This window comes from Cynocephalus volans, chromosome 2, assembly GCF_027409185.1.
Source record: "Cynocephalus volans isolate mCynVol1 chromosome 2, mCynVol1.pri, whole genome shotgun sequence".
In the NCBI taxonomy this organism is placed as follows: domain Eukaryota; kingdom Metazoa; phylum Chordata; class Mammalia; order Dermoptera; family Cynocephalidae; genus Cynocephalus; species Cynocephalus volans.
Genome location: NC_084461.1, coordinates 166,825,875 through 166,853,355, shown reverse-complemented (window position 1 = coordinate 166,853,355; position 27,481 = coordinate 166,825,875). Strand labels below are relative to the sequence as shown.

General features: G+C 39.7%; 1 protein-coding gene across 1 annotated transcript in view; it reads right to left on the bottom strand.

Moving 5' to 3' along the window:
* The window catches only part of INTS9 (integrator complex subunit 9), a 105,482-nt gene that overhangs the window by 64,272 nt on the left and 13,729 nt on the right, over positions 1 to 27,481 (bottom strand). The window contains exons 2-3 of the mRNA XM_063085569.1: positions 10,322 to 10,449; positions 3,569 to 3,629 (exon numbers count right to left, since the gene is read on the bottom strand). Coding sequence (XP_062941639.1) covers positions 3,569 to 3,629; positions 10,322 to 10,449 — 189 coding nt within the window. The remainder of the gene's footprint in view (positions 1 to 3,568; positions 3,630 to 10,321; positions 10,450 to 27,481) is intronic.

The window sequence follows — 27,481 nt, the reverse complement described above, 5'->3', positions numbered from 1 at the left end:
TGTTCCTTTTTTAGGCTCAGGTAGGCCAAATATCTTATTGAGGGCAAAAATTCTGTTGGTGGCAGACTCAGTCCTTGAACATATTATCTTTTTTTTTTTTTTTTTAAAGATGACTGGTAAGGTGATCTCAACCCTTGGCTTCGTGTTGTCAGCACCACGCTCAGCCAGTCAGCCAACCGGCCATCCCTATATAGGATCCGAACCTGGGGCCTTGGTGTTATCAGCACTGCACTCTCCAGAGTGAGCCATGGGCCAGCCCTAAAACATTCATCATGGCCTCTTCAAGAAAGCCATGCATGGGGCCGGCCCGTGGCTCACTCGGGAGAGTGTGGTGCTAATAACACCAAGGCCACGGGTTCAGATCCCATATAGGGATGGCCGGTTAGCTCACTGGGTGAGCACGGTGCTGACAACACCAAGTCAACGGTTAAGATTCCCTTACCGGTCATCTTTTTAAAAAAGAAAGCCATGTATGAACACATGCTGCTCTTATAACCCATGGTCCAGTGGCTTCCAAATAATTTATGTAGACCATAACAGCAACATCAGAATTATCTAAGGATACTGATTAAATTAAAGATCCCTGGGTCCTATTCTAAGCCCTAGGGACCAGAAACTGTGGATGAGGCCATGGAATCTGTATTTCAAATAAGCACCTCCAGTGATTCTGTTATGCAATCAGGTTAGGAGTCATGGCCCTTAACAAATTATTTAGATCCTCTTTCTCCACCTACCAAGGGCTAGGGAGGATGGAACAAGTAAGGAGGGAGGATCAAGTGTAGGGGGTAGGGATTAAACATCTAACCTCCACACTCCCACTGCACTACAATGAATGTAATGTTTGTCCTTGTAGAACATACTATTTATTTGGAATTATAATCCAAATGTATTCATCCAAAAGAAAAAAGAAATACATATAAAGAAACAGAATACAGTACATCTCCCCACCCCGCCAATGACCTACCATATTTAATATGCCTGTCTTAGTTTAGATTCCCCCCAGGCTGACAAAAAAAGAGCTTGAGAACAGCAGTTTATATGGTAGGTGCTGACAAAACAGCAGGAAATGGGGAAGTGATAAGTGGAAAGGAAGGCAGCTGATAATGAGTATGTTATTGGGCCAAATACCATTTTGGGCAACTGGAACTTATTCCCAAGGGGCAACTCTGAGGAGTGGTATAAAACATAAACCTTGGAATTATCCTAGTGAGGAGCAAGGGGTCTGGAATATTTATGCACCAATTCCTGTATTTTGTGAAGCTTCAGGGAAAAACTCTCAGGCAAAGCCATAATGCAGCTGGAATTACGACAGAGCAACGAAATATGAGGTACTTTGAAAAGTTAGTTGGAAAATAGCATTAAAAGATAATATGCACCTTTCCATGAACTTTTTCAAGTACCCTTGTAGAAAGGCCCAAGAGACACCACCAGGGTCTCCCACAATGCCTCTGGAAGGTCACCAGGGGTACTTTCTTCACTCACTGACACTTCAAACTGAAGTCTATGGTGATCTTTTGCACCATCAAGGTTAAAGCTGTCTATGCCTTTACAATAAACCACGAAAAGATAGGATTTGGTTGTCAGTTTCGTTTGCTCTTTCCAAAAAGGGAAAGGTATTGTTATAATTTTGTTCTGCCATATTTCCATTAGTCGCTGAACATACATTTCTATATATTCATGTACACGTAACTATATTTATATATCAGAGTCTGAATGATTTTACTCTCAATCCTTATCTGAAAATAGGGCACTAACTACATGTTACTGTCCTTTTCGATTTTACAAGTCTCATATCAGAACCTTCATAGATCACTCCCTCCCTTTGCCTTCCACTGTATACTCTGGTTCCTCTCCTTACATGAGTACCATTTAACTAATGATAGGCTGAGCCAAAAAAAGACTGAAAACCATTTTTAATTACAGTGTACCTGTCAGCTAAAAACAAATGAGCAATTACATTTAATGGTAGAAGATGCCCAACTCCTAGGATGAGGTTCAAAATGATTAAAGACAAATCATGGGACATTTCAAAGCTTTGCCTGGTCTTAAATAGGCTATGTAATTTTCTTCTCCATAATGCTACATATCGGGGCATGTCATATGATAGTCTCCTCTGAGGCTCTCACCTTTCTTGGCCCGCAGAAGCATATTTGCCATTTCGAACACTCACAATGTCACTATTTTATTCACTACTCCTTTCTAATGAAATACTCCCACATACACATGCAAGTCACCTCACTCACAATGCAATGGTAATGGGATGCTTCTGAGCCTTTCTCAGGGAACAATGATTTATAGCCAGCAGGAGACGTGGGCTGAAATCAGGTGCACAGGTTCCTGAATGTCACATCATTTATGAGAAAGACCTGTTTTCAGATTATGCATTTGGCTTATACTTGAGGTTGTGGTGCATTTACAGAAATTAATTCTCTAAAAAGAGTACCTCTTTAACAATACCTATTACAAGAAAGAAATGCCTTATGCAGATGAATCATTTTAAGAGTCTTTAAACTCATTCAGTTTTTCAATTGTGAAACTTGGGAGAGGAAGAATGATTTAGAGGTCTAAGAAGTGGCCTGGATGAGCTTTACAGTTTTTAACCTTCCCATACCTCTGATCTTTTTTGTACAAAGACTATAGTTTAACATTTTTTGTAGCTTTGATCTATTTAATAAGTTAACTGTCTAAATACTGATCTAAAGAAAGAATTACTGAAAAGATAACCTAATGTCAAAAAAGTAATAACCTTAAAAAAAAGTAATTTAAATCATTTAATTTAGGCCTACTTAGTCAGTAATTAAAGCCATGATAGGACTCCAAATCCTAGATTCCTAGAACTGTATTCTGTTTTCCCAACCTATAGACTGTCCATTTTAGTCTAGAACGGGATCACAGATCATAGTCTGGAAGGCTCTCTACTTGAAGTTACCTAAGAGCATGTTCCCCTCCTGCCCCCCAGAGAACACACTGACAGAAAAGTGAAACACCCCATTCTTCAGAATATTCCCCACACAGCAGCCACAGTGATCCAATCCACTGATGACCCTGTCCTTCCATAATCTTCCAGGAACTCTAATCACCCAAAGAAGACCCAAACTTTTTACGAAGCCCTACCTGAGCTAATCTGTGACAGCAATTTAAAACTCACATACTTGAGGATTAAAAAAAACTTTTTTAGAAGTTTTACTCCTTCGAATTACAGTCAGTATAGCCTTAAAATGAACAGAACTGAACCTTTTAATATGCACTACCTTTGAAACTCTCATTGCAATTCTAGAAATAATGGTTTTCTTTCTGTGGGTGATCAAAAGTATTTGCAGCAATAGTACTTACATTTTTATGCAAGCACAAATTGGATCTGAATCTGAACACTGAGATCTCCTTAGGTGTTTAAATATAGTAACCACCAAGTACTGAAGACCCTGGCATGGACTTTGGGGTTTTTCAGGGAGAATACACATGGAGAGAAATGAGCCCATTGGTCACATTATTACAGTGTGGCTGTGATATGACAAGATGGCTTTCCACAGCATGTAGATATGCTTCAGTTTTTTGTCTGGGACATTACCTTATCCAAGAAAGCATTTCCATCTTTCAGGGACCAGCCAGGAAGATTAGATAGCCTGGGACTGCAAAAAAAAAAAAAAATTAAAATACACTAAATAGATTATAATCCTCAGTGATTTCATGTTGACTGCACTGTCTCCAGCAAGTTGAAAACAGTTTCAAATTACTGGCAGCAATGCTCACCCACAATTTCAATCAAAAAGGCGAGAAATAGCCATGTTGTGTGAGTTATGTGGCAATGGAATATCAAAAGGTCAGATAGTTTAGCACTTTACTGGGAAAATTAAAAGCATGCTATGCAGAATAATAAAGAAAAAAGAAGGATGAAACACTAGAGCATTTATTTAACAGTCTTCCAGTCACTGCCCTGATTTGATCTTGCGTTTCACAGCAATCATGAGGGAGGGCAGATGGGTACCATCCCACTGTAGATGAGAAAACACTCACAGAGAGGCTAGGGGCTCTGATGAGAACACTTCCTACCAGAGGCTCACACCTGCCAGTCTAATTCACCGCCAATGTGAATACCTGAACTCTAATTAAATCCACACTCTGGACTCACTGCTTACAAATAGGTTAGTCACCTGTTGCCAGTGGCATGAGTTTCCAATTCTGGGGAATAAAGCTAGTTTTCTCAAGTGTTCCAAAATGACACCATATCTAAGTGAATAGTTTCTAGAAGGTGAGGTTAACTTCACATGCACATTACATTTAAAACTGTCAGAATTCAGGACCGGCCAGTTAGCTCAGTTGGTTAGGGCATGGTATTACAACACCAAGGTCAAGGGTTCAGATACCTTTACCAGCCAGCTGCCACAAAACAAACCCCCAAAACAATACGTTATTACAAAGGAAAAATGACCAAGACAATGCATAAAGCAAGCACATCAAGAGGACAAGACGATGGCAAAGAGTTTCCACACTCCATCACCAAATTAAAGTCTGTGAAGTAAAAATGAAGGGCAAAGTAATGACACTTAAAGGACTCTGTAAACAGAAACCAAATCTCAGTACAGTTCTTCACTCTTTCCTCAAACGGTTTTTATCAGATCCCGACTTTGTCATTAGGTGACAGGTATGAAAGTCAAATAAAAACTTATATAAGTGAATATCTGGCAATCTTCTAGGAAAGGTTAAAAACTTAAATAAAATCTATATGCATCTAATTTCAGGAAAAAAGTGAGAATTTGGGGGGTAACTTTTAATTTTGACATTAATTGCAAACTTATAGAAAAGTTGCAAGAATCTAAGTGCAACAAACTCCCATATACCCTTTAGCTAGATTCATTATCTGTTTTAATCAAAAAGTGAGAATTTTAGATTTCGGACTTGAGAACAAAAATCATTACTGGGTGAAACAAATCTGGTTTATATGAATTATAACTGATAAACTTTTTTTTTTTTTTTAAATCCAGGAGTTCTCTGCTGTAACCTCTCAGAAAATATCCTATTACCATTAGATGTTTTAATTCTCATTTCATAGACACATACATATCTTTACTTGTAGACATCTTACTTCCTGAAAAATATATTATCAGATCAGATTTAAAAAACAAGCATTCCAATAAAAGTGTAATGACAAGACAATGTGGACCCTGTTCTCATTTCATGCATGCTCACTCTCTAAAACAAAGTTGTAAATATCCACTTCTGTTTACGAAGAGAATTGATTGGGTCAAAGGACTCATACTCTGTCTGTTCCCCACCAGGCACACACACAAATCAGAACACTGATGCAGTCAGTTTTCCTCAACAAATGATTAGAAATAGTACGCTGCTTATCATTTTTTAAAAAGCAAAATTTTTAAGTACTGTGTTTTCAACTCTTGACAAACACTCTCTATAACACTGAAGACTTCTATTAAACCCTCATATTCATTCTGGATTTGAGAAATTCTAGTAGATGGGACTGAATGCTTAACAACGCATGGCAATGTAGGAACAATATTGTCAAAGACGTAATAATGACACTGCCAAAGATGAAGGGCCACAAAAATATGTCACCAAATGGCAAAGAGATATTGACCATAGAGATGAAAATATTTGGTTATTGCATTCCAATGAGTTAATGAATAAACCATAAAGAGTTAGGAAGCTTTTTTTTTTTTTTTTTTTAAAAGATGACTGGTAAGGGGATCTCTCCCCTTGGCTTGGTGTTGTCAGCACCACGCTCAGCCAGTGAGCGAACCGGCCATCCGTACATGGGATCCGAACCCGGGGCCTTGGTGTTATCAGCACCGCACTCTCCCGAGTGAGCCACGGGCCGGCCCAAGAGTTAGGAAACTTTAAGCTAAAATCTATTTAATAAAATATGGGAGGTGAAGAATATTACAAAAATTATGATTATATATGAACCCATCTTGCATCCACTATTTTACAACCATTTCTTAGGAAAAAAAGGATACCACTTGTAAATTTTTTAGTTAAAAAAAAAGCATGTATACAAGATCTATTTTTTTAGTGATTATTTATTTTGGAAAAATACATAAATTATTCCCATAAGCAAATAAATAAATACTCTAAGGCATTATAAAATATTCTATTGCCTGAAAACTATGGAAAGGTAGATTGAACATAATCTCCAATTTATTTTTTCTTTATACTTTTCATTTTTACAATTTTCTACTCTGAAATGTATTAGGTTTATCATCAAGAAATAATAATAAAAGAGGCATGATTACATTCATTCGAAAAATAAATGCAAAAGCTTATTACTCTGAGCAAAGTGCTAGGATGACAGTAAAGAAACAGTCTTTGCGTTTTGGGAGTTCGCAATCCAGTACAGGGAGACAATAAACAGCATTCACAATAGAACGAAATAAGAGCCATAATAGGGTAAAAGCAGAAGGCACAATAGGGTTCCCACAGAAAGGGCGCTTTTGACAATTTGCAGTGAGGTGGCAGAGCAGGGAACAGGAGTTAGGAGGTGAAGATGGAAGAGGTCTTTCCAGAAGAAGAAAATAGGAAAGAGCCTCATCATTTAGTGTAGTACTGTCAGAGGACGAGGTGTTCATCTTTACTCGTTTAGGAATGTTTATTTGTGTCACTTGGCTTGGTGTTGGTGGTTAAGACTGTGAGCAAGACATACCCGCTCTTCTGAGAAGGTAGGGAAGGCAGACAAATTAGGTAATCACCCAAATAAAAAGAGAACAAGCTGTTAAAAACGATGAGGCACTTAACACTAAGGTCAAGGGATCAGATCCCCTTACTGGCCAGCCACCAAAAAAAAAAAAAAAAAAAAAAAAAAAGATGAAGCATTAAAGTAGTACAAAGTACCATAAAAGTTCCCTAACAAGGGACCAGTCTGTCTAGGCAGCATCAAAAGACTTCCCTGGGATAACTGAGCTGAGCTCTAGACAGTAGCAGAGTCCAGGTGAAACTCAACCAAGAGGCAGGATCTAGAGGGACCAGAGAAAGAAGACAGCTACCGGGCCCAGTGGTGTCCTCCAGCCATTCTCACCAGTCTGGCATGGACATCTTACACCAGAATGCCATTTCTATGACCCTCCCACATGGAAACTGTCATCGTAAATGATGTGAAAGATGAATGCCTACGTAGGAGAAGGGAAGGTGGGACAGGGGAAGGGGAGAAGAGCCTCATAGGCTGAAAGAACAGTGTGTGACTGCTCTAAGGCAGGAGATCAGAACATTTCTTTGAAACGTTGAAAGAAAACAGAGCAAAAGGTAAGCATAAAGAAGACAGTAAAGGGGTAAATATAATGCATAACATATCTGGATGAGTTTGGGGTTTATCCTAAGAGCAAAGAAAAACCATGCAAAAGTTTTAAACAAGTGAGAGACAATTTTGAGAAAAATGGAATCATGTACCTTCTAGTAATACATACCATCACTGGTGCTGTATTTTTACCAAAAACAATAACCCTAACCTAATCATGAGCAAACACCAGACAAACCCAAAATGAAAGACATTGTAGAAAACAACTGGCCCATACTCCTAAAAATGTCAAGGTCATAAAAAACAGAGACTGAGAAACTCTTCCAGACTGAAGGAGACTAAAGGGATGACAAATAAATACAATGTGTGATCTGAGTGGATCTTGGAGAAATATGAATAAGATATACAGATTAGAGACTGGTATAGTGTCAGTGTAAGTTTCCTGGTTTTGATCATTTTACTTGTTTGTGTAAGAGAATGTCCTTGCTCTTAGGAAATATGCACTCAAGTATTTCGGAGTTAAGGAGCATCATGTCTGCATCTTACTCTAATGGGTCAGAAAAAAATTATATGCAGACATATAAAGAGAAAATAATAACACAATGTGGTAAAATGCCAACAACTGGTAAGGGTAATAGCTTTTCTATAAATCTGTAGGATTTCAAAATAAAAAGTGACACAAAAAGATCTGGATTTAGACAGGAGCAAGATCAGAGTTGAAGAAACTGGGGCTGGCCCACGGCTCACTTAGGAGAGTGTGGTGCTGATAACACCAAGGTCATGGTTTTGGATCCCTATATAGGGTTGGCTGGTTAGCTCACTTCGGAGAGCGTGGTGCTGACAACACCAAGTTAAGAGTTGGTTAGAAGGCTTTAGCAGTGATACCTACAGAAGATGATAATGACCACAGCAGCACTGAAGAGAAGAGCCTGGATTCTAGAACTATCTAAAAGGCAAAAATGACAAGGCTTAATGAAGGACTGGATATGGGGGAATGAGTAAGATGGGTATATCTAAGTTAACTCCCAGTTTTCTAGCATGCCATTCACTGAGTAGGAAACCTGGGGAAAAAACCAGATCTGGGAGGGTATGTTCTTTTCTGGACCAAGTCTGAACATGAATTCAGTTTGGGGCATGTTGAGATTTGAGGAGAGTTCAAAGGCACATCCAAAGAGAGAAACTGAGCAGGCATTTTGGACACATGAATCTGGAACTCAGAAGAGAATTACTAACTCAAGATACACTTTAGTAAGTTATTGTTGGGATGGTTATTTCTTGAAACCTTGAATATTTATTAAATTCCCTTGATGGAGGCTATGATGGCCAAGCACTGACCAGTGAAGAATCTCAATACATGATGGCCAGTTACATGAATCTCCAAAGTAGATTTTGTAATTTTTGTAACGATGTATATGAATTGCCAACCATCCCACTAGTTTAACCTCCCTCTGAGAGTAAAAGATGGGCAGGGCAAGAGAGGGTGGAAGTGGATTTCAGTGCTGAGCTAGGACTGTGAGAACAGGAGGAGGAAGGGAAAAACAGGCAGGTGGGATCATCTGCCCAATTCTGGTTTTGATCACCTAGGATGTTTATGACAGAGTAGGCCCCTTTTAGGAGACCCTCACAGTACCTTGCATTGTTTTTTTTTAATGATTATCACAGGTATATAGTTATTTTCTCAACGTAAGTATAATTAAATATTCAACTGTGCAATGTGTTCCTCTCCTGATGGATTATATAAGTTCTGTGAGGAAAAGTAAGTTGTCTCGTTCATGTCTGTATCCTCTGGTCCAGCATGGTGCAGATTCTTAATAAATACCAAGTGAATGAACATTTTACTTTTTGGGGGGAAACAGACAATATTGGGCTATTTTAATAAGAAATAACCAGTCAGTCATGTAAATATTTCCCCACCTTTTCTGGATAATATCTGTGGATGGTAAATGTATTTCTTTTTCTTTTTCTTTTTTAAAGATGACTGGTAAGGGGATCTTAACCCTTGACTCGGTGTTGTCAGCACCACGCTCTCCCAAGTGAGCTAACTGGCCATCCCTATATAGGTATCTGAACCTGTGGCCTTGGTGTTATCAGTACCACACTCTCCCAAGCGAACCACAGGCCGGCCCTGGTAAATGTATTTCTAAGTGCTGGGTGTAATTATAACTGAATCCCATCAGCTTTGCATAGAATGTAATCTGAATTTATCTCTGACCTTAGCCCTACATGACCTTATTATATCCCTTATCTCAGAAAAATCAGTGGTTGACTATAATTTTTTCTAGATGGCTCGCAGGATTATCATTGAGTAATCATTGCACTCAGTGACATCTTCAGGAGTGACTGAGATAAATTAGAAGGTTTACCCAGCTTGCTATGCTTTTGAGCTCTTAAGTCTGCTTTAGATAGCTTTCCCATCTCCTCTTTTTTCCTATCTCCTCTTTATCCTGTCTCCACTTTTTGCTACTGTGAGTATATTTGCTTCTGAAAGTTAGCTAATTTTCTTATAAACTGCCACTTCTAAATAGCAGCAAGCTGGGAAACCAGTTTTCTAAGATGAGGTCTGTTAAATACAAACAGTGCTGATTGTAGGTCTGAGGCAATCTCTTTGATATAAGACATGGACTTAGGCTCCATATACAATTCTATGGTATCTAACATTGACAAGTATGAAAATAATGCACAGATACCCATCACAAAGAAATGCCAGACTCTATGATGTCAAGTCCCTGCAAAGGCATTTAAATGACTCAAATTAAATTCTTGGGCTCATCATTTGACCATTTATCAGCTCTTATTGAATTAGTAAGAAAGATAAAATATATATGACCTCAGTTGCACTAAGCAGTTGCAAGAACATTTTACAGAAGCTCAGAAGAAGTTATAATAAAGAAGTCAATCGATAAGTCAATAGAACACTTTCCACCAACCCAACCAAAGAAAATTATTTTGATAAAGAACATTTTTAAAGGAACAAAGCAAACTTATGGCAATATACAAGGTACTGACAATCTTTTTATTAAAGGGTACCATTTTCCAGCAAACTGAAGCTCATTTGTCTTGGGATGCATCAGCACATACCTTTGAACAAGTGGCAAAGGAAGGAAATTGAGGGTGGAAGTCATGTCCAGTCCGCAGTCCAACATAATGGTCGTTGATTTGAATTTGAGCACATTGCAAGGTAAGGTTGGGTGCCCGGACAGGCAATACTGAAAAAAATTAAATCATTTTTTATCAATAATCAATACCAGATAAAGCCTAAAAAGTAAAGTGAACTAAGTAAGACCGGTTTTCTTCTCTCCTAAGAACACTGTGTAAGTTCAGCTAATTTTATAAGTGGCTTCCTTCTGTTTACTGATTGAGTACTACTTCCCCTGGCAGTTCAAAATACTCAAAAGTCTCAGATCATAACCGACTTTGTAGGGTACCAAGTTACATCTCAGACAAGTGCAGCTCTAGAGGGTGCCGTTATTCAAAATAGAAGGTTTCAAGGCTATAGTTACCTGCTCTACTCTCACATGACACTTCCAAATTCCCACTACCCCATCTGCACATAAGTACTGTCTAACGCTGTTGAAGTCCATGAAATTCTAAGGTCGACCTTTGAACAGTGCTATAGGTTTGGGTTTTCTCCTCCTGTAAATAAGTCAAGTGAACTTCCTCAAAGAGGAAATGGTGAACTAACAAACACTAGTAAAGGTTTATAGGGCTCCCTCTAGTCAGAAGAAATGACTCAAAAGGACAAGGGACTTCCCTGATGTGCTGACACTAAGCAGCAGTGTGAAACACCTACTCCCAACCAATCAGGGGTCTCTTGCTTGTGTCAGCAGAGCCCAGAAGTCAAAGGGCTACCGAGCAAGTGGAACTCTCATACATTGCTTGTGGAAATGTAAAATATTACAATCACTGTGGAAAACGTTTGGTTTAATAGAATTAAACATACATTTACTACAGAACCCAGCAAGTTCATGTTTAGGTGTTTACCCAAGAAAAATACAAGTTTTTAATTGAGGAATAATAAAAAAAAAGAAGTCAAAGGGCTACAATCCACAAGGGTGTATCGAAAGGAGGGCAAGAAAATACAGTAGTCACCCCTTATCCAGATTCAGTTACCTATGGTCAACTGCAGTCTGAAAATGTTAATTGGAAAATTCCATAAACAAACAATTATTAAGTTTTAAATTGGGCCCCATTCTGAGTAGCGTGACATGAATCATCCCTTTGTACAGCATACCCACACTGTGCACACTGCCCGCCCATTAGTCACTTACAGTCACTGAGTGGCTGTCTTGGTTATCAGATCAACTGTCGCAGTACCACAGTGCTGTGTTCAAGTAACCTCCATCTTACTTAGTAATGGCTCGGTCACATAATTTTTATTATAGTATATTGTTATAATTGTTCTATTTCACTATTAGGTATTGTTGTTAATCTCTTCCTGTGCCCAAGTTATACAGTAAACTTTATCATAGGTATGTATACACAGGAAAGAACAGCATACGTAGGGTTTGGCACTATCTGCAGCTGCAGTTGTCCCCTGGGGGTCTTGGAAGGTTATCTTCCACGGATGAGAGGGAACTACCGCACAATGACCTGAAACATTTCAGGGTGACAAATATGCCACCCTGAAAATTATCTGCACGGGAAGAACCCTGACACCTTTAATAATTCTGCTGCTCACAGAAAAGAAGTGAAAGAGGCTTCAAAGGCCTTTCCCCCACTTGTAAAGTCACTCTGTAGAAGACTCCCTTGAACAGCGAAGTCCAGAAAACGGAGGGGCCAACGTTCTTAGTCCTTTGACACGTCCACTCTTTCCTTCTGATTTAAACATGAGGACAGCACAAGAAGAGCCATGGTCCCTCAGTGCCTGGCTCCTGCGGCCACACTTGCTTAGGCTCAGTCTTTAGGGTATTTGTTGCTTTATTGGTTCGGTCTGTGCACTGAATAAACTTTTAATTTTTCTCCAGAGGACATTACAGGAACTGAGGATTTTTTTAAACTGCATATTCTAAAAATGATAAGGCCACGAGCCAAGAAATTATGGGTATTTTGTAAGATTCTTCTTTATTCTAGGTTTATGGATGATAATTATATTTTACCAAACCAAAATTCATAACTCATGGCTAGAAAAATCACAAGGGTACTTATGATGAAAACAGTAGAAATTATTTAAAACTGCAATTGTCCTGAAAAAGTCCAGAATGCATAATTTTGGTAAATTTCTTCCTTGATACGTATCAGAATTACAGACATTTTTTTCCTACTAATTAAGATAGAAATATCCCTATCCCCATCTTCCACCTGGTTCCCTATTTCTAGCTTGGTCTTCATCCTTATCTAAGAATTATCTGTTAAAGATAACCTACCTCAAAATTAACACAAAACATCACGTTAAACTTGTCCAAACATAGCAAATTTCCCATAAGAGCGCTCTTATATTTTTCCTTTCAAAAATAAAAAAATAAGATATTTAGAAAAACCCGGAAGGAAATAAAATGAAATAGTTGTTTCTGGATGGGAAGATTATGGTGCAATTTTCTTGTTTTAGCTTTCGCTGTTTTTCAAACGTTCAGCAATGCGCATGTACTGTTATTTTTATAATCAGAAAACAAAAATATGATTAAAACAAAACTGAAAATTTAGTCAGCCACACTGAATGACGAAATCTTTCTTCTTTTCACTCTGAACTCTAAATTGTGGATAATAAGATACAGCAGAAGGCAGAAGATCAACATATAAAAGCTGCTGCTCAAAAGATCTCAGCAAAAGAAGTCAGCTGAAAGGCATCAAATCTGCTGCTGTCATCAAGGACAAAGGAAGGCGAGCAGCACTTTATAAGGGCTATCACCAAATGGAAGAAACACCTCCAGAGCACCTGCTAAAGGAGCCAGAACCGGATTTCACTGGCCTTATTTGTATGTATGAGGAACTTGAGCTTCCCCCAGTTTGAGAAGGTTGTCTGAGAAGAGCCAAAGACACACAGTGAAGTCTCCTGACTTCAAAGATCCCACTCACGCTTCCCAAACTGCACTGCTCACTGTGGGTCAACCGAGTGCGCTGAGAGACACGGTGACTGGCTGAGGTTCACACAACCAGTAAAAGGAGGCACGTATAAAGCACCCACATCTGCCTGCCTCCAGTGATGCTCTCTGTGCATCTCTAGCATGCTGCCTCCCATCACCAAGCAGCTTGTCATCAAGAGAGGGTCATGAAACTAATGCACAAAACTGTACGTAATCATGTAATTTCAATTTTAAAATTAGAAATAAGTATCTATTAGAAAAAGCTTGAAAAATAGCAAAAATAAAAATATTACCCTCAATTACACCAAACTGATTATCATTTTTTATTCCGTCTTTGTCACATATTTGTAAAAGCTATAATTTTAGTGTTCATACTGCTGTGTGCTACTTTAAAATTCACAATGACCACATCTGCTTATGTTGCTTCACGCTTCGTTTTTGCTGGCTGTCTAAGCAAATACAACATCGTTTGTTTAGTCATTCCCTTACTACTGAACATTTAGGGTTGCTTCCCATCGCAATATTATAAACATGGCTGTGGTGATTACTTTAGTGCTTAAGGTTTTTTCCATACTGGAGTATTTTTTTAGAGAATTCCCAGAAGTGGCATTAACTAGTTCAAAAAATATGAGCATTTTATGGCTCTTGAAATCTGCTGCCAAAATGCTTTCCAAAAAAGGATGTACCTATGTACAATGTCATTGGTAATATTTCAGAAGATGTTTCACTGCTCATACCCACCAGCATTATAGTCAAAAACCACAAAACCACCTAGAATCGGTACCAGAATGCAGTTATAACTTTAGCAGGTGCTATCTGGGGTAATTAGAAGTATAGTAGTAGCTATCTAGAAGCACTAACCTGGCAAGTCAACTATTTGATAAACCCCTTTAGTTTTGGGAGGCAGTTTGATGAAATTACATAAAGCGGGGGGTTTGGAGTTAAGACTGCCTGGGCTCAAATCTTGGGCACAGTTGTTATTAATGCAGGATTTGGGGAAAGTTACCTTTGCAAAGACTCAGTTTTCTCATCTGTAAGATGTAGTAATAGAAGCTACCCTCAGAGTTGTGAGGACTAAATGAATGGCACATAGTATGTGTTTATTTTTAATTGCTATAGTTAAAAAATCATTAATGGGCTGAAGAGTTTGGGGGGAGTAATTTATACTCTATAGTGGCATTCACTAATATCTTAGATATTTGTGTATCTCTTAACACTAGGTAAAGTCAATGAACCATTTTATAAATATTGCCCATTGCTAGTTTGACCTCCAGGAAGACAGATGCACTAAAGAGTACACATATGAAGAGTCTAGTTAACATAAGGTTTTACAATTTTTATTTTTTTTCTACCCTAACAAACACAGTTATGCTTTCATGTTAACTTTATTTCTACTTAATAAAAAGCCGTAGATTTTTCTGCGTGACAATTTACTACTGTAAGAAAATAATCTAAGTGATTCATTTTCAGAAATAATTCAGGCCCAGCCCAAAAGTTGTCTGACTGGTCCAGCCCATTCCGGGGGGGGTCGCTGAATAGATAAAGTTTCCTTGAGATGGTAATGAGTTACTAGCCCTTTATTGTTCTCTTCATTTCCTAATGTTTCTCCTTTCACAGGGTTTCAGGGGCCTTTTTCATGGGCTTGTCCTGAGCCCTCAGACAAATAAATTTCTTACAAGGGGGTAATAAATCGGGGTAATCTTTGACGTCATCTGGGAAGATTGTGCACCCTGACCATTGAGGAGGCTGGGGCAGGGACTTGTGCACTAGGGAATAAATTGCTCGCTACAGCCCTTTTCTGTGTGCCTGCCCGTCAGAAACCTGAACCTTGCAAGGCCATGATTAAACTCTCACTTCACTGTACCTCATGTCTCTGTGTCCATCCTTTTGCCTTGGATGGGTGAGGGCATTTCTCACAACTATGTATATTTGTTTGTGTGCCTGTTGGTCCCTTTTTTCCATTAAATGAGTGGAATCTGGTTTTGAAAGTTATGTATGACTAACATACATAAGCATTATTTGTATTTTATGGATAAAAATTTTATCAGCTATACTTAATGCATTAAATAAAAACTAAGTATACTTTGTTACTTTCATTAAAAAACTTTATTATGAAAAATTTCAAACATATACAGAGTAAGCAAAATTAGAACTTTGAACTTCCATGTATTTACTACTCGGGTTTAACAACCATCCACATTCTGCCCATCTTGTTGCTGCTTTTCTTTTGATATTGACATACTTCTTCAGAATGGCTATTATGTGATCTCTGAAAATACTGTTTTCTTAAATCCTAAATTGATCTTTTATCCACAACTGGGACAAAACCAAGAGTCCGTTCTCCTAAGTGTCCTAGCACAATTCATTAATGGTAATTTCTTTCACCTTTAAGTTATTCTTGTTTTATAACAACAATTCAATGTCCTATAATAGTCTGACTTTATCTTTGAAGTCTCTCTTTTGTCCACTGGTATTTTGCCTCGATTTTTCATTTTTACCCCTCATTCTGTAAATTTTATACCTTATAGTATTTTCAAACAAGCCAGAGTGGCTAGACTTCAATTCTAAAAAAAACACAGCTAATAGACTGAATTTGTACTCAGACACAAATTTTAAATGCTTTCTTTTAAATTGTTACACTAACATACAAGGAATAAGAAAAATGATAACAGTGTGCTATGTGAAGAACAACAGATTTAAATTGGAGAGGACGGTTAGGAAAAAAATCCAAGAATCTTAAAAATAAAATTGACCATACTTTTTACTAGTCATCTATTCTAACTTTTCCCTCAATATTGTTTCCCTGTTGTACGCTATGTAACCCCTGCTAGAACACTCTCATGGTAGAGAACTTGGAATAGCCAGATAAGAGAGAATATTCAACTAGCAAATTAAGCCTCCTGAAACAGTCATTTCCATATCCTTGAGAAGTTGTACGCTAGAATATTTTAACATTTTTAAAACGTGGTACTTCCGAATGATAAAACCAAAAAATCCTTAAACGTTTTTTTAAAAAAATAGTTTTGCTTATGCTCAGACTTATAGCTTCCATAAAAAAATCATAAGATACTGGAGTTAAAGGGGCCTTTGAACTCAAACCCAATATATCTATAGTATCATTTAATACATAATCAATATAAACATATTAATGAGACACTTCACATTACTTTTCCGTACTAACTCTTCAAAATCTGATGTGAACTTTATACTTACAGTGCATTTCAATTCAGATGCAAAATTTTCATGTGAAATATAATCTGTATTTAGATTCCATAAAATTTACAGTTGAAAAAGTAGATCCGCATATCCAAGTTCTTCCAAATATACTTAAAATTTTCTCCATAAATGAATGAAGTATCAGCTTTTAAATTTAACTTGTAATTAATTAAAGTTAAATACAATTTAAAATCCAGTTCCTTTGTCATATTAGTACATTTTAAGTACTTAAGAGCCACAAATGGCTAGTGGATACTGTATTGGGCAGGAAAGTTCTAGAAAAACAGAGGAAAACCTTTGTGACTTGGGTCAGCCAAAGATTTGTTAGACACAAAAAGCAAGAATCATAAAAGAAAAGCTTAATAAATTAGACTTAATCAAAATTTACAACTTTTGCTCTTCAAAAGGCACTCTTAATAAAAGATAACCCACAGACTGGAAGAAGGTATGAGGGTGCTTCAAAAACTTCATGGAGAAATGGAATTAGGGCTGGCCAGTTAGCTCACTTGGTTAGAACATAGTGTTGGTAACACCATGGATCCCTGTACCAGCCAACCACCAAAACAAAAACAAAAACAAACAGAATTAAAATATAATATGAATCTTTCCATGAACTTTTTGAAGTACCCTTGTATTTGTAAAACACATATGATAAACCACTTGAATACAGAAAATAGAAAAATAACTTTTTTTTTTTTTTTTTTTTTTAAAAAAGATGACCGGGAAGGGGATCTTAACCCTTGACCTGGTGTTGTCAGCACCACGCTCACCCAATGAGCTAACCGGCCATCCCTATATGGGATCCGAACCCGGGGCCTTGGTGTTATCAGCACCACACTCTCCCGAGTGAGCCACGGGCCGGCCCGAAAAAGAACTCTTATAACTCACTAACTACGCAATCAAGTAAGCAAAATATTTGAATAGGCACTCACTAAAGAAGATATGTGGATGGCAAAAGACATTCAAGGATAATCCTTAGAGAAATGCAAATTGGAACCACAGTAAGATATCACTACACTCTTAGCAGAAAGGTTAAAATTAAAAATACTAACAAGTAGGGCCAGCCCATGGCTCACTTGGGAGAGTGTGGTGCTGATAACACCAAGTCAGGGGTTAATATACCCTTACTGGTCATCTTTAAAAAAAAAAAAGAAAAGACTAACAAGTGCTGCCAAGATGTAGAGCAATCAGAGAGCTCGAAGGCAAAATACTTCTGAGATCCACCCTTGCTGCTGCGTGTATCAGGAACTCATTGCTTTTTACTTCTTAGAGGCAGTACACTGTATGGATGTACCACAATTTGCTATCCATTCACAAGGTGATGGCCATCTGGGTTGTTTCCAGTTTTTTTTTTTGTCTTCTTTTTTGCGACCAGCCGCACCGCACTCAGCCAGTGAGTGCACCGGCTACCCCTATATAGGATCCGAACCCGTGGCGGAAGCGCTGCTGCGCTCCCAGCGCCTCACTCTCCGGAGTGCCGCCACGGGGTCGGCCCTGTTTCCAGTTTTTGACAATTATGAATAAAGCTGCTGTAAACACTCACATACAGGTTTTTGAAGGGGCATATAATTTCATTTCCCTTGGGTAAATACTTAGGAGTGGAATTGCTGGGTTATACAGTAAATACATACTTAACTTTATTTTAGCTACTAAACTGTCTTCCGGAGTGGAAATTTATTTTTAGCTTAAATTAACCAGAGGCTATTTTTATTGCTGGGGTGTGTACCACAGCATCAAACATATCATTTGGCCTAGGCAAAGTATTAGTTCTAACTTGGCCTTTAAGTTGGTATTAGCCTGAATGAATCTCTAAATTCTTTGGGCCTCAAATTTCTTCATCTGACAAATGATGAGATTTAATTTGATTATTTCAAAGCTCTCTTTTAACACAAAAACGTCGTTCCTCCAGGTGGGTTCCCAGCAGCTGCTTCCCAATCCCTGGCCTTAAAACCAAGCTCCCCAACTAGGGGCCAGCACACCCCTATTGGGCCCTTCCTCTTACTTGCCTTGGCTCCCCAGGCCCAGTCCCTTCTTTCCTGGGTCAGTTTGGTTATTTTGACTTGATGTCCTTTGAATAGCTTTCAATTAGAGGTGTTTAAAATTTAAAAAAAAAAGTTGTTTCTCATAATTCCACTTTCACTGTGTCAACCAAAACACTCCTCAGTCTTTTATATAACCTGTCATCAAGACATGTCTGTGCAACTGTGTTCTTTTACAATTGACTTTCTGGAACTGTAAGAAATTATACAATATATAAGCTGGAAGGAATGTGAAGATTATATAGCCCAAATACTTTTTTTGGAATATATGAGGAATCTACTTCTCCCAGAGCTTGTGAACTTTTCTCTGCCCCCAAACACACCTGAGTATAAACACTGACTACTATTAGCAACTGTGGCTCATCAGGAGACAAACGCTCCATGCCCTAATAGGACATATAAGGTTCTTAGTGTGGCAGGGAAAGAGGAAGACACACTCTATTGAAAATCCCTGCCTTATGCACACTGTATACTGAGTTATTTACTGGCTTCCACTGGGCCAAATTCGCCTAACTAGGAACTATTACTCCTGCTAAGAATACTGGACCAGGCCCTCCAACATTCAGAGACTTCTATATTTCAATTTTATTTGGTAATCTTTCACTTTCTTCCATTTTGTATCTTGCAAGAGAGCTGTTAAATATGCCAATCATACTCACTGTCAAACTGACTTCACAGCTGGTTAAGAAAGAAGGACAGTTTTCCACTTGATCAGAAAATCTGCAGCATGCTGGTGAACACAGAGAAGTCACTTTCTGGTTGGAGAGTGGCTAGATATCATACAGCTGAGTAACTGACACTAAGGGTTGCTCCCTTGCGCTTATCCTGTTGTCCACCTTGGCTTCCCATGAAAATGAGTAAAGAAGCAGAGGGAGGTTATAAAAAGCAAAATCTCCCCATCAGAAGCTCAGGAAGGGTGGAAATGTTGATAGTAAACAGTTAAGGGTGAAAGAAGGAAGATAGGTAAGGGATGGCTTGGGACCAACATTGTTGGCTATCTGGCACCAGCACTTAGTAAATGTTAAAAGTAATCATAGCTAATAAAAAAAAGTTCACAGAGCTGTGTATGTAACCCTATTTATGTAAATATATATGTGTGTGTGTATGTTAAAAAAAAAAAGTCTGTAAGCATATATACCAAACTGGTCAAAGTGGTTACTGAAGGAGAGAGGGTGGTTGACCACAATGGAACATTCACTTTTTACTTTAGCTACTTCTGTATCTTGAGTTCTCCTCCTTCTTTTAAACATTGTAGTGGACTGAATTATGTCCCCCCAAAACTCACTGAAGCTTGAATTGTGTCTCCCAAGTTTTATGTATTAGAAACTTAGCCCCGGGCCGAGCCCGTGGCGCACTCGGGAGAGTGCAGCTCTGGAGCGCAGCGACGCTCCCGCCGCAGGTTCGGATCCTATACAGGAATAGCCGGTGCACTCACTGGCTGAGTGCCGGTCACGAAAAAGACAAAAAAAAAAAAAAAAAAAAGAAACTTAGCCCCCACTGTGAATGTTGAGAGAGTGGGAAATCCTACTATGGTAGTTGAAAGGTGGAGCCTTGAAGAGATGATTGGATTGTAGGATCATGCAATAGTGAATGGACTGAAAATGGTGGTCAGGGGCACGATTCTGAGGGCTTTAAAAGAGGACAGTCTGGGCCGCCCCGTGGCTCACTCGGGAGAATGCAGCGCTGGTAGCGCCAAGGCCACGGGTTTGGATCCTATATAGGGATGGCCGGTGCACTCACTGGCTGAGCATGGTGTGGATGACACCAAGCCAGGGGTTATGATCCCCTTACCGGTCAAAAAAAAAAGAGGAGAGTCTGTCTCTCTCTCTGCTCTGCTTCCACCATCTTGCAATGTGAGACCTGTGGGTCACTGTTGCTACCACCAGATGGACTTTGGACTTCCTAGCCTCAGAAAGTGTAAGAAATAAATTTCATTTTTCTTTATAAATCACCCAGTTTCAGGTATTTTGTTATAAGCAACAAAAATGGACTGATACAAACATTAACCAGATTTTTATTTTATTTTTTTCCCCTTTTTTGGCAGCCAGCTAGTATAGGGAACTGAACCTTTGACCTTGGTGTTACAAGGCTGCACTCCAACCAACTGAGCTAACCGGCCAGCCAGATTTTTTTTTTTTAAAGAATCATAAAAACTTTAAAAAAACTTTTCATTTTTGGAAGAAAGAGTCATTACCGTAGAGGTTTCTACTGGCAACAGAGTTTTTAAGGACAATGAAATTTATACAAATTGTTGAAAATACGCAGCAATGACAACGAGCAAGAAAGAAGAAAAATGGTTAACAAAATGGTAGAACTTGTAAGTGGCTACAGGATCAGCATCAACAGGGGAGACTTATTAGTCTAATATTAATTCAGGAGTAAGTTAGGAATTTATTCTAGGCATGTTAGAAACGTTGCACTTTTTTCTCAAGCCACAGTTCAATGCATAAATGCATTCACTCAAGTTTCAAGGTCCAGACTCATCTGGACATTAAAGTTAACCACCAAGTACACAGCACACAGGGCACTTCAAAAAGTTCATGGAAAGATTTTCAAAGAAGTGGAGCTACAAACAGCTTTTGTTTTTTGTTTTGTTTTGGCAGTTGGGCACTATACAAACCTCTTTTGATTAAATGAAGATTCTAAAAACAGCTAACTTTTTAAAAAATATGAATGTGGGATGGACAGATTGTTTATTAGGCTTTTAAATGGTTGTAATGCTGCTGTTCAATTCAACAAAGGTTTTAAGTTTTGAAGGTCCACAGAGAGTGTGGATTTTGTTTAGAATGGAAGATAGTTTTAACTCTTCAATTTAAGGATAATGTTTAATTAACACAACTTAAAGCCACTTGTGGATGTAACTCCAAAGGCCTAATCAGTTTCCTTTATTTTGTATATTTCTTAACTCACTTCTGCATCATATCCTAACTCTTTCAAATTGCAGCTCTAAAAATGAAGCTACTGAATAAACCAGAAATCCAGTTACATTTGCTTATTCTTGCCTTCACCTGAATCATTTAGCCCACAACATCCTTTCAAACACAAAATCCTTTAATTCAGAATCACAGACACTTAAAGGAAGAAGGAACAAATTCCTCATTTTTCAGATAACTCAAGAGACCTACCTAAGAGTTCCTGGTGCTCCTTCTACAGACTACGTATTTTATAAATAAAAGAGCTAAAGTGAGGTTAGGTTGCAGGGAAATAACATCCAAAATTTGTGAATTGTAAGCCCCAATAGAAAATTCCATTCCTTGAAATTTATGTGGTCAGTTAATGTTACCAAATAAAGTATAGATGGAAGCATGCAAGTCAAAAGATGGTCACTGGGCCAGCCTGTGGCTCACTTGGGAGAGTGTGGTGCTGATAACACCAAGGCCACGGGTTTGGGTCCCATATAGGGATGGCTGGCTAGCTCACTGGGTGAGCATGGTGCTGACATCAAGTCAAGGGTTAAGATCCCCTTACTGGTCATCTTTAGGGAAAAAAAAAAAGATGGTCACCACTGCTATCAATTGGCTTTGCGACTTTTAATTATTCAATGTGACTCTTCATGTAGAGGTCCATGGATATGCAGTCATTGCATACGCAAACCGCATCTGAAGAATGTGGAGTAGTCAGAACCGAAAGGACATGCAAATTGCAGGTAAATAAAAGCGTGAGCCTGCCAGGAGGGATCCATCCGAGAGGGGTCCAGAGGGCAAAGCAGGAGCCAAGGAGGTATGACATGCAGAAGAGGCAGAAGTGGTGGGGAAGGAGCAGGAGCACTGTGGCCTCAAGGTTCCAACTGGCCAGGGAGAGGATCAAGGTAGGAGAGAGAAGGAGCCGCAGAAAAACTACAGGCTGACAGAGTGTACTGCAGACCTTTAAAAGGAAAGAAACGGCACCAACCAAGAGTTTAGAAAGGACTAGGGGGAGGTTGGGGAAAGGGTACGAAAAAGCCGAAGGGGCAGGCTGGAGTACAGATGAGATGGAGGAGGGGTGTGGTAGGGTGGGATGCAGAGAGAAGTGCGGGCAGCATGAAGGCGGGCAGTGGGCAGGTGGGCTGTGGGCAGCAGGCAAGCGGGCAGTGGGCAGGTGGGCTGTGGGCAGCAGGCAAGCAGGCAGTGGGCAGGTGGGCTGTGGGCAGCAGGCAGGCGGGCTGCAGGAAGGTGGGCTGAGGGAAAGTGGGCTGCGGGCAAGTGGGCGGTGGGCAGCAGGCAGGCAGGAGGAGCCCAGCCCTGGCCAGGGTGGCATGTGTCAGTGATCCCGTGCACCCTGCAGAGTCCTAAAACACCTAACATTTACTGAGCACTTAATTCAGGCTGGGTTCTTTCCACGCATTTATGTAGTAATAAAAACTAGGCTGATTGGCAATGTTCTGAGGTCTAGAAACGGCTTTTCAACTGAAAAATGTTTTCCTAGTCACACCAGTAACAAATCAGGGATCAGTAAACAACAGAGCTTTCATTTGCCTCTCCCATTTGGTAGAAACCTTGGAAGAGAACTGAAGAAGCAGCTTCTTTACTAATTAATGTTGTTTCTGTAGAAAAGGCAGCCATGAGAGCCATACTTACTAGAGAAACCAGTTAGATTTTGATTTTCAGTCTGCCTTGGTCCATGATAAAATACTTCTTTCACAATCTTTTTAAAAAAAAATTTATCTTTTTGTTTCTCTTTTTTTAATATTTAAATTTCTTTTTCTTTACAAATCTGTTATACGGATCCAATCAAGATGGCAGAATACACGGTCCACAGCGTCACTCTCTCCCACAAATCAACCAATTTATTACTATAAAAATGTAACATCAGCCAAGCTGGGGCCGCTGGAGCTCAGGAGAAGAGGAGGAGAAACCTAAGGAGTTCATCAAGTGGGGAGAAACTACGATGAGAGAAAGAAAAAGCTGCTCTGAGCATTTCGGGCCACGGCTGCTTTGAGGCTGGAGCTGATGAGTGTGTGGAGCAGGAGCCGGCAGAAGCTGCAGCTGTGCCCTTCAAATGGAGTTACTTGGAGGCAGCAGGAGAGAAGAGGGCCTTGGCGGCCCCCAGGACAGCAAGACTACTAATAGGTTTCCCATGGACCCACGCAGGAGTGAGGAGCCAGAACAACTGAAAAAAGGGAGCCATTCAGAGGCCGGTGAGTCATCACAAGGGATCAGCACAGGGCCCGTCCCATGGGAAGTGTTTGGAGCACGGGCAGTGGGGGAGACGGGCCCATCAAGGGAACAGTGGAACACAGCAGACAGCTGATCTGCCCCCCAGTCGGCGCAGGACCACTCAGAGGAGACTGGTCAGGAATGCAGAATTGTATGGGGTGCAGTTTGATGAAAAAACTCAGGCCCAGATCAGAGATTCTACAGAACACAGATCCACCGGGTCTCTGAAGAGCCAGAAGTACCTATAAGATCAATCATTAAACCCTGAGCTGCACAAAAAGTCTTCCCTAGGAAAACGGCAGCAAAGTAGCAATTTAAACAACCACACAGCTCAAGTACTGGTTCCCACAGGAAGTTCCCCAGTGTTAGAAGTAAAGGACAAAAAATTAGTTCTGGTCCAGATACACCAGACCAGGTACACCTTGGGGCCTGCCTGGGAACCGGAGGCTTGGATCCAGGGACCGGACCCCACTCCCACTTCCAGGCAAACTGTGCCAGTGCCTCGGGGCCAGCCCAGGGACCTGAGGCACGGAGAACGGGATTGGACCCCCCCTCCCACAACCAGGCACACCACGCCAGCACCTTGGGGCCTGCCCGGGGATCCGAGGCAAGGAGAATGGGAACAGACCTCTCTCCCACAACCAGGCACACCATGCCAGCACCTTGGGGCCCACCCGGAGACCTGAGGCAAGGAGAAGGGGTCCGGACCTCTCTCCCACAACCAGGCACTCTGCGCCAGCACCTCGGGGCCCGCTTGGGGACCGGAGGCATGGAGAAGGGGACCAAATCTCTCTCCCACAACCAGGCACACCAAGACAGTTCCTCAGGTCCCGCCCAGTAACCTGAGGTATAGAGCCAGGGACTGGACCCTCCTCCCACACCAGGCACAAAATGCCAGCACCTTGGGGCCCACCTGGGTACCTGAGGCATGGAAAAGGGAACCGGACCCTCCTCCCATAACCAGGCACATCATGGCGCCAGTGCGCCTTGGGGTCTGCCCAGAGACCCGGGGCATGGAGAAGGGGACCAGACTGCCCTCCCTCAACCAGGCACACTGTGCCAGCACCTTGGGGCCCGCCCAGGGACCTGGGACATGGAGAAGGGGACCAAACCCCTCTCCCACAACCAGGCACATGGTGCCAGTGCATTGGGACCTGCCCAGGGACCAGAGATGGAGAAGGGGACCAAACACACCCCACAACCAGGCATAACGCCAGTGCCAAAGAGCATACCAAAAACAGCACCTACACGTGGGTGGCCCACCACAGCCACCACAATAACCATCGCTGCTGCAAAAGTGGCTACACACCACAACTACCACGCAGATGGTCTGCCAACCACTGGAGTGCATTCACACAAGAGTCACCAGCAGAGACAAAGAAAAGAAGAGGATGTCTCTTTCCACAAAACCCATTTCAGAGTGACAGAAGAAGCATCTGCTCTATGATAATATTGGGTGACCTGATCACATCTCTAAGCATTGGACAGATCATCTAGGCAACAAATTAACAGAGTAACCATTATTCTTGCAGAAGGAGAGAAGAAATCTAGGATTATTAGAGGGGGGAGGGAATGGGGAAGGGGAGAGATTGGACAAGGGGCATAAAGAATAATTATGATTTGTAACAATATATACGCTAGTAATAATGATTTAATCAACACATCTCAATGTTCAACCCCCAAAATATGTATAATCAATTTTGATTCAATAAATAAAATAAATTTAAAAAAAAATTAAAATTAAAATTAAAAATCTTTGTTATAGAACACAAGGAAAAAAATTCTAAAATTTTAGGGAAACATTTGATATAATCTTGGAGTAGGAAAGGACTTTTAAAGCATGATCCTAAAGCCATGAACCTGGGAGAAAATATCGATAGATCTGATTATTTATATCAAAAACTTTTATATGGCAAAAACTACTTGAAACAAAGCAAAAGATACAATGGGGAAAGAATTTATTAAAACAAGACAAAAAAATTGACCATCTTAATATATAAAGAGCTCTAACAAATGAGTAAGAAAAAGACAGATTCCAATAAACAAATAGGCAAAAAAACAGATAATTTATAAAAGAATATAAAGGGGTGAAAACACATATGCAAAGATGTAATATAAATGCAGAATTAGTAAAAGTCCAGAAGAAATAAAAATGCAAATTAAAACTACATGGAGATAAAATGCTCAGTCCATACACTGGCAAAGAACAAAGAAACTAAACATGAGGGTATGAGAAAATGGGAATTCATTTACTCTTTGTGAGTAAAAACAAAAATGCTTCTGGAAAGTACTTCTGAAGAGTAATACTGGATCAAAATTTTAAATGTCTGTGTCTTTGAATTAGTTCTACTTAGGAATTTACAGAAACAACTAGATGGGTACAAAAAAATCTAGGTATACAGTATACTCTCTTCAGCATTGTGTGGTACAGCAGAGAATGAAAACCAAAATGTTGAATAGCAGAATAAACCCATACAACGTTACATTGTAAAAATATTCAAAACGAACTACACAAATATTCAAAATGAGAAAATTTGTGACAGAGACAGGGTTTCTCATAATCTGTATTCACCTTTCCCCTCTTATACTGGAATCCAAATCTCAGCTGTAATTAGGGTCACCTGGAATAGACTGTATTTGCTAGTCTTGCTCGCAACTATGTAGACACGTTAAGTAAATTTTGGCCAAGAAGATTATAAATCAAAGTGCTGAATGCAACTTTGAGAAAGTATCAAAGGAAGAGGCCGTGCCTCTCTTGGTCCCTTCTTCCTTCCTGCTCGCTAGAATGGGGGATATGATGGCCTAAACTGGTGAAGTAGTATAGAATTACAAAGAGAAATCCATGTATTGCAGATGCTGGAGCAACAAACCAGCAGGAGAGCCTGGACCTGCCCAATCAACCCTCAACTATGTACCTTAGCACTTCATTTACACACAAGAGATGTAGACACATATCCTGCTAAAGCCACCATTAGGTCAGGCTGTCACTCAGAGCTGAATCTAATCCCTACTGATTTATAGTTGTAGGGTGACTCACATGGAAGGGTATCAGTGCACATACTGAAGTGTTAAACACTGATTATCCCAGGTCGTGAGATTATAGGTGATTTTTGTTTTCTTCTTTATACCTCTAAATTACATTTCGAAAAAATTTTCTTCTTATAATAGTACGTATTGATCCTGTAATAGACTTATTTTCATTTTGAGAAAAGCTTTCTAAAAATTTAGTCCGTTGGAAGGGCTCTCACAGTTTAGTCAAATTGATTTCTTTTGAAAAGAAACTGCATTTGCCTTTGCCTGACAGTGTCCCACTGAATTTCAGCAGCTTGCCCAGCACAGAAATAGGTTTTACCAGGCTGAATTGCTCAGAGACCTGTCTAAAACTCTATATAGAGATGGTAATCCCAAAAGAAGTTTGCCAGTCCTCTACTGAGTAAGTTGCTATTTACAACAACACTTAATGACAGGTGACTTTTTTTTTTTTTTTAGCCAATAACTCAACAATTTCATCCTTTAAAATCTTCAGGTCAACATTATGTTGAGTTGAAGAAGCCAGACACAAATGAGACATATGTTACAGTTTCATTTAAATAAAGTTTAAAAACAGGCAAGTCTAAGACATGATGATGTAAGTCAGAATAGTGATTAGCAGGAAGGGAAGTTATTGGCTAGGAAGGGAATAAGGTAGATGGAAATGTTCTGTATCTTAATTTGGATCACGTGTAATGGATGCATATATGGGTAAAAAGTCATCAAGATGTATATATATTTTATTGTATGAAAATTATACCTAAAAACAAACAAACTAAAACCCTGAGGATAGCAACA